Source organism: Salvelinus alpinus, chromosome 21, assembly GCF_045679555.1.
Source record: "Salvelinus alpinus chromosome 21, SLU_Salpinus.1, whole genome shotgun sequence".
NCBI classification, from domain to species: Eukaryota; Metazoa; Chordata; class Actinopteri; order Salmoniformes; family Salmonidae; genus Salvelinus; species Salvelinus alpinus.
Genome location: NC_092106.1, coordinates 51,547,850 through 51,558,222, shown reverse-complemented (window position 1 = coordinate 51,558,222; position 10,373 = coordinate 51,547,850). Strand labels below are relative to the sequence as shown.

The following is a 10,373-nucleotide window of genomic DNA, read 5'->3' as shown; positions in this document are numbered from 1 at the left end:
CTCCATTTGGCCGGGCGACCAGCTCTAGGAAGAGTCTTGGTGGTGCCAAACTTCTTCCATTTAAGAATGATGGAGGCCACTGTGTATTTGGGGACCTTCAATTCTGCAGACATTTTTGGTACCCTTCCCCAGATCTGTGCCTCGACACAATCCTGTCTCCGCACTCTACAAACAACTCCTTTGACCTTGTGGCTTGGTTTTTACTCTGACATGCACTGTCAACTGTGGGACCTTATATAGACAGGTGTGTGCCTTTCCAAATCATGTCCAATCAATTGAATTTACCACAGGTGGACTCCAATCAAGTTGTAGAAACATCTCAAGGATGATCAATGGAAACAGGATGCACCTGAGCTCAATTTCGAGTCTCATAGCAAAGGGTCTGAATACTTATGTAAATAAGCTATTTCTGTTTTTTATTGAATTCATTTTAGAATAAGGCTGTAACGTAACAAAATGCGGAAAAAGGGGAAGGGGTCTGAATAGTTTCTGAATGCTCTGTATCTACCTCAGTGCTCAAAAAAATAATAATATTGCAAAATATTCCCAACCATCAACTAGTTCAAGTTTTATTTGTCCCATGCACAAGTACAAATGTTTAACTTGCAAGCGCTACCCAACAGTGCAGTCCTATAAGAAATAGGACAAGAAGCTATATACAGTGTCAGGGCCAATTGAAATGTAGTCAACTTTAGAGAGTTGGGGCAAAATTATTGAATTAATAAAATGTGTTTATCTTTGATGAAAATAAACCATGCAAATATGGTTGCCTATAATAAAAGGAATTTTGTGAACTGAAAAAGAGAAGAATCTGATTTTTGTGCGGAACCATCTGTTTGGTTCCTTGACGGAGTGGTTTCACGGTTACACTGAACGGCTAAATAATATGCCCTTGGTTTCCTCTGTGAGGTGAAGCGCTAACAGGCTAGTCAATAAAGTCAGTTTATAATAATTGTTTGGATCAGTGTATTTTCCCGACATGGGGCTCCCAGATGAGGCGAAGGCCCTTCCACCTCCAGGAATAATCAACCGAAACTCGGTCTGGCTCGGTGTTATCGGCTGGTGCTCTGCGATGCTACAGAATGCCATCAACCGCAGGCCGCCCATGAAATCAGGTAGGGATGGCTAGCTCACTTTAGCATGAGTCGCCTAGCGCTAGCCGCTAAACAAGAGTACCGTAACTAACTGTTAGCTAACTAGTTTGATCTCAACCGAGAGCCAGGTCAAATCATTTTAATGTCATAGGCTATATAATACCTAGCTGTTTTAATTATCAAACAAACGTAACGATTTAACGTTAGTCAGCTAGCTAACACCGCTGGCTACAAACACATACTGTGACTGGTAGTTAGCTTGACAGCTGATTACAAACATCAGAACACTGCTTGCCAGCTTATATTCTTAACAAAAATTTACTGTCTTCTGTAAATGTAATGTTCAAGAAGGTAACGTTACATTATAATACACTGAATGATGGAAAATATATTTTCTAGTCTGCAATAATAACTGGGATCGATTGGTCTATGAAATGTGGCCATTTCAGTTGACTGACAGCATATCAGTCATGGGGTTTGGTATAATTTTGTTAAAGGTTCCAAAAGGAATCTGTTATAAAAAAAACTTCACGTAAATAACAAGGTTACCAACAAACAACACATACAAAGTTGTATAACGGCAGAATAAGATACCGGGTAGGGAGTGGTCTATTTAAAAATGTTTCACTCCCCATGTTTATTCCCGAAAAATGTCCTCACTCTGGTAGCCTATCGACAAAACATTTAATAAAAAGCTACATGGTGAGTTGTTACACTGTTCTGCAGCTAGTTAGCTAGGTGAATTGATCATGTTATTTTTTTATGCGTTTTTTGTTGACAACCTTGTACTTTACCATGTTTTTGGAACAGATTTCTGTTGGAACGTTCCACAAATTATACCCATCCTCAGTCATGTCAGGATGTCTTATAGCGTCGATGTAACCATCAACAAATTAAAATAGGCTTTATAGGTATTTTAATCATATAGAAATGACACTTTACCAGGCTGATCTAGGCTAACACTAGCTACAGATTGTAACATTGTAACACCAGAATGGGATTTAACCCTCCCAAATTGATATCTATTACACTAGAAGTTACAGGTCTGCCAATAAAAAATAAATTTAAAAAACGTCAGGGATTTTTTTTTTTAACTACCCAGGAATTGGCAATACTATCTATGTTTTCGATTTGTGGGAACTGCAGTCTCATAAAATGACTGTGTACAGTTGCAGGGGGTCCAGTTTGAATTTAGAAAAATCTCTGTTATTAAAAAAAAAAATTGCGTCATGAATTAATCCAACAATGTGTACGCTGCTACTTTGTCTATTTCAAATATTCTCTCATTGATCGAGACCGGTGAGTGTCATCATGATATGCGGACAGGGTGGACCCACCTGTATCGATCAATGGCCTGTATCGATCAACCCACCTGTATTTGTCATTGTCTTTGCAGGTGTTCACCGGCAAGCCTTGCTGGCATCCATTGGTTGGTTCATTGGTTACCATGTCACCAAACACGAGAATTACACATACGCTAGACTGGACCGAGACATGAACGAATACGTACGACTCCACCCAGAGAACTTTTCAGACAAAGGTAAATGGATTGGACTGATGTTCACATGAATCCCTCTGTGTTCAAGTCAATCACTAGGCTAGATTCTAGCAACACCCCCATAGCTTCATAATGTTCTCATGGGACCATCAGATAAATTACACAGGCCTGTTTCTTCTAGTCACAAATCAGGCTCTAGCTGTGACCGCAAAGAAATACCATTCCTACCATCCTGCACCAAATGTTACGTCATTGGCACATTTTGATGTTATTGATTTCTTACATTTTATATGGCATTGACATACACAGAGCAATCAACCCAGCTTGTTTCACAAAACTCGGGCAACTAACTGATATGTACATATGTCAGTCATTTTTATTAAATATGTAATCAAGTGTTTTTGTTAATCTCCACAGAGAAGAAGACATTCGCTGAGATTGTGGAGCCTTTTCACCCAATTCGCTGAGTGTAGGAGGCTGAAGGAGAAGAGAGAACAGAATACCACCTGTCTCTGTAGTCCCTAGTTGGTGTTAATGCGATCACCCATTACATTATGTCAAATCCTAAAGAGTCTTGTATATAATAAAATAAATCCTACTCAAATAATGTGCTCTTGTTTACACAGAATATTATTCCTCTCCAATAAAGTGTTGTCATTATGTTTCAGATAATAGGTCGTATTATCGCCTGTTGTTCATGGATATAGAATAGCATAATTTAATGTGACAGTTGCCTTGGAAGCCCAGGCTTCGATCACCAAGTCGAGCTGAAAGCTTGTGACAGGTTGCAGGCCTGGGCAGTTCCAGTCCTCGGGGGGGCCTAATTGGTGTCACACTCCCCCCTCCATCCCTAATAAACATGTAGCTGATTTAAACTAATTGCATCTTTAACTGAAGATCATGAGGACACAATTCACACATAATTAGATGTATCTAATATTATCTGCTATGTTAGTCTTGATGAATACATAATGGGGAAGTAGATCAGCTGACACACATGTCATCCTGTAGCTGCTGTATGTGTTATTTTACTCTAATCACTAAGTGTCTTGGACATTTCAAAAACAACAAAGACATGCAGAAGTCAGTTTTGACAAAAGCACCTTTTTAATTCAATTTTACACACGACATGGTGTTATTGACAGTATATGTAAACAGCTTGACAGGTGTAAATCTTAGTTATGTTCAAGCCCCAAAAATGTTTTGCTTGTTTTGTCGATGGGGTTAACCTGAGTCTTCTAATTCATTATTCCGATGATGTCCATGTACTTGGTCGTGACGCCCTGGGACTTCTTGGTGAGGTTTCCCATGACAGAGAACAGTCCCCTGAGGTGGAAGTGGAACAAGGCCTCGGGGTCAGCCTCCAGCATGGGCTCCAGGGTCTTATTCTGGGCCAGGTAGGTCTGGGTCTTGGCCTTGCGGTCATCCAGCGTGACCAGACCACTCTCCACTGTGTTCCTGACAGCCTTCAGCATCAGATAGTAGTCATAGAGGTCTTTACAGGAGCTTCCGGCTGCAGAGTGACAGTCCTGGAAACAGTCTTCCTCTTCGTCTGACTCCACATCTCTGAGTAGGCTGGGGAGGAGGACAGTCTGTTCCATGTTGTGAACTGCAGCGCTGTAGCGCCTCAGAGCCAGGAGCAGGCAACCCCGGTTCAGCTTGGTGTTGGTCTCGGCAGACTGCATGGCAGAGGTTCCAGGTGGACGGACGGTTATGGCAGAGATGGCTTTTTCCTGGGTGGGGATGGGGCTGGAAGCCTGAATGCAGTGCAAGGAGCTGAGGGGGAGTATTGGGGCTTTATAGGCTACGATAAGCCTACCTGAGGTGGGCCGGGCTGGTAGACTGTAGTTATGCAATAGGATGGGGTAATCCTATGAGGGACATTGTAACTGTAATGTTGAACCATGACCAATAGGTCAACTGCAGTTATGCAATAGGATGGGGTGATCCCATGAGGGACATGGTTCAACATTACAGTTACAATGACCAATAAGTCATTGTTTGCTTTTCACAAGCTTTATTTTAGGGCTGACCCCATTTAGTTGACTGGTTGATGGGCTGTTAGTCGACAGATTTTTTTTTTTAATCGAGCAGTGGCAAATATATATGGTACACAGGACGCCTGTCTCAGTGGACTAATCCAATGTGGAGGCCTGTCTCAGTGGACTAATCCATTGTAGAGGCCTGTCTCAGTGGACTAATCCATTGTAGAGGCCTGTCTCAGTGGACTAATCCATTGTGGAGGCCTGTCTCAGTGGACTAATCCATTGTAGAGGTCTGTCTGAGTGGACTAATCCATTGCAGAGGCCTGTCTCAGTGGACTAATCCATTGTGGAGGCCTGTCTGTGTAACAGTATAACTTTCGTCCGTCCCCTCGCCCCTACCCGGGCTCGAACCAGGGACCCTCTGCACACATCGACAACAGTCACCCACGAAGCATCGTTACCCATCGCGCCACAAAAGCCGCGTCACTCGCTCTGAGACCTGAAGTAGTTGTTTTTATGGCGCGATGGGTAACGATGCTTCGTGGGTGTCAGTTGTCGATGTGTGCAGAGGGTCCCTGGTTCGAGCCCAGGTAGGGGCGAGGAGAGGGACGGAAGCAATACTGTTACACCTGGGTGGACTAATCCATTGTGGAGGCCTGTCTGGGTGGACTAATCCATTGTAGAGGCCACGGGGGTGGCACACCAGTATCACCAGTAGTACATTTACCATAATTTCTAATCAACAATGTTTGTTTGGTTACTTATTCTGTTAATGCATTCAATGTATTATTATTACAGTCTTACCGTTGTCATTGTAGATGTGGGCACGTTGTTTGCAGAGCGCACAACCTAGGCTACATTTGTGAGAAAACAAATTTTTGTTTTATTTCATTCCATTTACAAGTTGTTAATTTATTCATTGCACCTGATTACTCATAGAAGTACAGTTAGGTTCCTCAAAGGCGGTACCGAGTCAGTGTGCCAGGGAACAGGTTAGTCGAGGTCATTTGTACATGTTGGTTTACTTCTTATCCCTTGTGCAGCTACAGCTGTGTCTGTCTGTTGCGAGCTAACGAGTGGGAAACGATGAGGGGACAGAATATTTTATACACTGTTACAAGTTTGATAGCACAAGCAGGCTGGATCAAGTTAATAGTTGATACAATGTTTCAGGTTCCTTGCAGACAGACCGTGCGTAGCCAATGTGATTTATGGGATATACATCTTTATCAGGATATTTCTACCTGCGTGGGTTGCAATGTTTTTACTTGTTGGCTTTATGTAGGCTATATTTACATATTGGCAATGGCAATAGAAGTTACTTTTAGATTTGTATCATTTTAATTTAGACATCATTTTGAGGTATGAAGACTTTATTATAAATTAAATTACAGCTGTTCCACAAAAATGTGCACATGAAAATCATAACTGGCATACAGATCAGTAGAAATGGTACATTAACTTCTACTGGCAGCAGCGGGAGAAGGCTGGTCCAGAACAGGTTTTTGTTTCTTCTTCTGGTTAGGCTATATTGATCTCTGGCTCCCGCTTTAGTAATTTGTGAGCCTTCATTTTTAATGGCCGTGCTTAAAGCATCAGACAAGCTCAGTAACCCTACATCAAACATAGTGTGTCTATATATGGAAAAGTATACGTTTAAAAAAATGTAGACCAATTTTGACCAGGAAAAGATTACTCTTGGTCGACCAATATTTGTTTTGTTTTTGTCAGGGACAGCCCTACTTTCCTTTGTTTGGCAGTGGTCCATGGACAGTGCAACACGCTGACTGTGGATGAAGAAATCTTTTTGCCCGTTGCAGCACCGGTTATCTCAAGTTATGTGTGCATAATATCACCTTTGTTTTTCTTCGTTGAGGCTGTGGTTAAAACCATGTCTCAAATCAGCCCATATGCTCTGGCAGTTATGACTTTACTCTGTCATCCAACAGATATAGATTACTTTCTTTTTGTTTACATAGTTTATGAAAACCTGTTTAAGTAGGGGGGGAATGTTTCATTTGAACATATAGTCAAGTGTACTGTACAACCTTCAAAATTACAGTTTGATAAGAATGTGATACCAGTATTGCAGCATATTTCATACCAACGCCACCTTTGTTTGGATTCTCGGGGTACTAGCATACAGATGTACTCAGTCCTTGTCAGGTTAGCTGTCTCAGCACAAAATCCTAAAATTAGACAAGTGAAGAGTGGTAGAGTAGTACATGACCAAGGAACAGGAAGTACACTAGTCACCATGCCCCTATACTTACACTACAAAAGTATGTGGACACCTGCTTGTACAACATCTCATTCCAAAATCATGGGGAATAATATGGAGTTGGTCCCCCCCTTTGCTGCTGTAACAGCCTCCACTCTTCTGGGAAGGCTTTCCACTAGAGGAGGACTAGAGAGAGCTGTAGTGACTGAATATTTCTGCGGGGACTGAATATTTCTGCGGGGACTTGCTTCCATTCGCTGCAAGAGCATTAGTGAGGTCGGACACTGACGTTTGGCGATTAGGCCTGGCTCGCAGTCAGCATTCCAATTCAACCCAAAGGTATTCACGCTGAAACATGCTGAAACAGGAAAGGGCTTTCCCCAAATGGTTGCTACAAAATAAGAAGCACAGAATTGTCTAGAATGTCATTGTATGCTGTAGCATTAAGATTTCCCTTCACTGGAACTAAGGGGCCTAGCGCGAACCATGAAAAACAGCTCCAGACCATTATTCTCCTCCACCAAACTTTACAGTTGGCACTATACATTCGAGCAGGTAGCGTTCTCCTGGCATCCGCCAAACCATATTCGTTCATCAGACTGCCAATGACGGCAAGCTTTACACCAATCCAGCCGACATTTAGCATTTAGCAGATCTTAGGCTTGTGTGCATCTGCTCGTCGATGGAAACCCATTTCATGAAGCTCCCGACGAACAGTTCTTGTGCTGACGTTGCTTCCAGAGGCAGTTTGGAACTCGGCAGTGCTGCAACCGAGGACAGACAATTGTTTTTACACACTACACGCTTCATCACTCGGCGGTCCCGTTCTGTGAGCTTGTGTGGCCTACCACTTCGTGGCTGAGCCGTTGTTGCTCCTAGATGTTTCCACTTCACAATAACAGCACTTACAGTTGACTGGGCCAGCTCTAGTAGGGCAGACATTTGATGAACTGACTTGTTGGAAAGGTGGCATCCTATGACGGTGCCACATTAAAAGTCACTGAGCTCTTCAGTACGGGCCATTCTAATGCCAATGTTTGTCTATGGAGATTGCATGACTGTGTGTTCAATCTTATACACCTGTCAGCAACGGGTGTGGCTGAAATAGCAGAATCCACTAATTCGAAGGGGAATCCACTAAATAGCAGAATCCACTAATACTTTTGGCCATGTAGTGTATGTAATACCCTACTCAATCAATTGGATGCAGTCTATCACTTCATACTCGTCGCCAGACCCACTGGCTCCAGGTCATCTACAAGACCCTGCTAGGTAAAGTCCCCCCCTTATCTCTGCTCGCTGGTCACCATAGCAGCACCCACCTGTAGCACGCGCTCCAGCAGGTATATCTCTCTGGTCACCCCCAAAGCCAATTCCTCCTTTGGCCGCCTCTCCTTCCAGTTCTCTGCTGCCAATGACTGGAACGAACTACAAAAATCTCTGAAACTGGAAACACTTATCTCCCTCACTAGCTTTAAGCACCAGCTGTCAGAGCAGCTCACAGATTACTGCACCTGTACATAGCCCATCTATAATTTAGCCCAAACAACTACCCTCTTCCCCTACTGTATTTATTTATTTTGCTCCTTTGCACCCCATTATTTCTCTCTCTACTTTGCACATTCTTCCACTGCAAATCTACCATTCCAGTGTTTTACTTGCTATATTGTATTTACTTCGCCACCATGGCCTTTTTTTGCCTTTACCTCCCTTATCTCACCTCATTTGCTCACATTGTATATAGACTTATTTTTCTACTGTATTATTGACTGTATGTTTTGTTTATTCCATGTGTAACTCTGTGTTGTTGTATGTGTCGAACTGCTTTGCTTTATCTTGGCCAGGTCGCAGTTGCAAATGAGAATAAAAAAATAAAAATTTGGGGCGGCAGGGTAGCCTAGTGGTTAGAGCGTAGAGGCGGCAGGGTAGCCTAGTGGTTAGAGTATTGGACTAGTAACCGAAAGGTTGCAAGATCAAATCCCCGAGCAGACAATGTAAAAATCTGTCATTCTGCCGCCGAACAAGGCAGCTTTGAGTAAAGCCAGTGTGTCTATGTATGCGGATGACTCAACACTATACACGTCAGCTACTACAGCGACTGAAATGACTGCAACACTTAACAAAGAGCTGCAGTTAGTTTCAGAACGGGAGGCAAGGAATAAGTTACCCCTAAATATTTCTAAAACTAAAAGCATTGTATTTGGAACAAAACATTCACCCTAAACCTCAACTAAATCATGTAATGAATAATGTGGAAATTGAGCAAGTTGAGGTGACTAAACTGCTTGTAAACTGATTGTAAACTGTCATGGTCAAACATATTGATACAGCAGTAGCTAAGATGGGGAGAAGTCTGTCCATAATAAAGCGCTGCTCTACCTTCTTAACAGCACTATCAACAAGGCAGGTCCTACAGCCTCTAGTTTTGTCACGCCTGGACTACTGTTCAGTCGTGTGGTCAGGTGCCACAAAGAGGGACTTAGGAAAATTGCATTTGTCTCAGGGCAGCACGCCTGGCCCTTGGATGTACACAGAGAGCTAACATGTCAATCTCTCCTGGTTCAAAGTGGAGGAGAGATTGACTTCATCACTACTTTTTTTATTTATTATTATATATTTTTTTTATTGAATATTCGAAACATACAATATACTTGCAGTGAAGCTGCTCAATAACTACATCATACCAGTCATCCAACAGATTCCCACTCAGAGCGACACACAGAAGCATGCAGGGTCAATGCCCTGCTCAAGGGCATGTTGACCGATCTACCACGTGAACTCGAACCCTCCAAGATCTCCCCACAGTTCCCCAATAGCTGTCCCTCAACCATTCAAGACTCCTCCCACAGTCTAAAAGCACAGGAATAAAAAATAAAAAATCTCTCACACAGTAACTCCACTCCCACTTGTCTCCAATTCCACATACCAACCCTCAGCTTCCCTCAGCCCATCCCATCTATCTCTGCTGGCCACCCACTTCGGGTTTCTACGCAACACATATCTTTCAACTATGCTGTGATGTTTAATGTACAATTTCAATCTATCTAATCGAATAGAATCCACAGATTGAGAGTTGAAGACAAATACTTTTACTAAGAGTATTAGTATATTAGTAATTGACTGACCCGGTCTCTCCAGATCTCCTAACAGTACTATTTCTAGGGTAAGTTTTAGATCAATGCTATGCATTTTCAGCCATTCCTGAACCTGAGACCAGAAACAGGCTACCTGAGGGCAATACCAAAATAAATGGTCTATTGATTCTGTATCCTCACAACAAAATCTGCAGAGTTTCAATGATTTTATGCCCCAAATATTCAACATTTTGTTGGTGGCAAGAATTCTATTTAATTATTTTAGCTGAAAAGCACGAAGTCTTGAATCTTGCGTTGTTTTATATATCAACTCATACACCCTGTACCATGAAATCGGTACATCAAAAATCTCTTCCCAACTATTTTGCAATCTGTATGGCACAGTTGTCAACATCCTGGTCCTCAAATGAAACTGGTATACTTTCCTATTTATGCTATTTTTATTCCTCCGCCAGTTTTGATCCTTTATATTGGGCAGAC

At 42.3% G+C, this 10,373-nt stretch overlaps 2 protein-coding genes across 2 annotated transcripts; one reads left to right on the top strand and one right to left on the bottom strand.

Annotated features, from left to right (window-relative positions):
- The first annotated feature begins 802 nt into the window (after window positions 1-802).
- Window positions 803-3,199, top strand: ndufc2 (NADH:ubiquinone oxidoreductase subunit C2). Its single transcript, XM_071358156.1, has 3 exons — window positions 803-1,115; window positions 2,491-2,634; window positions 3,010-3,199. Exons 1-3 carry the CDS (start codon window positions 980-982, stop codon window positions 3,057-3,059), a joined length of 330 nt encoding a protein of 109 aa, XP_071214257.1. The 5' UTR covers window positions 803-979; the 3' UTR covers window positions 3,060-3,199.
- Window positions 3,200-3,676: 477 nt separating this feature from the next.
- On the bottom strand, window positions 3,677-4,372 carry thrsp (thyroid hormone responsive). The gene has a single exon (XM_071358155.1). The coding sequence runs from the start codon at window positions 4,275-4,277 to the stop codon at window positions 3,831-3,833; it is 447 nt and encodes a 148-aa protein (XP_071214256.1). The 5' UTR covers window positions 4,278-4,372; the 3' UTR covers window positions 3,677-3,830.
- Window positions 4,373-10,373: the final 6,001 nt, after the last annotated feature.

Excerpts from the sequence above, each read along its gene's own strand:
- ndufc2 (XM_071358156.1), top strand. The coding sequence starts at position 980 with ATGGGGCTCCCAGATGAGGCGAAGGCCCTTCCACCTCCAGGAATAATC. Across the intron at positions 1,116-2,490 it reads CAGGCCGCCCATGAAATCAG|GTGTTCACCGGCAAGCCTTG; the intron begins GTAGGGATGGCT and ends TTGTCTTTGCAG. Across the intron at positions 2,635-3,009 it reads AGAGAACTTTTCAGACAAAG|AGAAGAAGACATTCGCTGAG; the intron begins GTAAATGGATTG and ends TAATCTCCACAG.
- thrsp (XM_071358155.1), bottom strand. The coding sequence starts at position 4,277 with ATGCAGTCTGCCGAGACCAACACCAAGCTGAACCGGGGTTGCCTGCTC.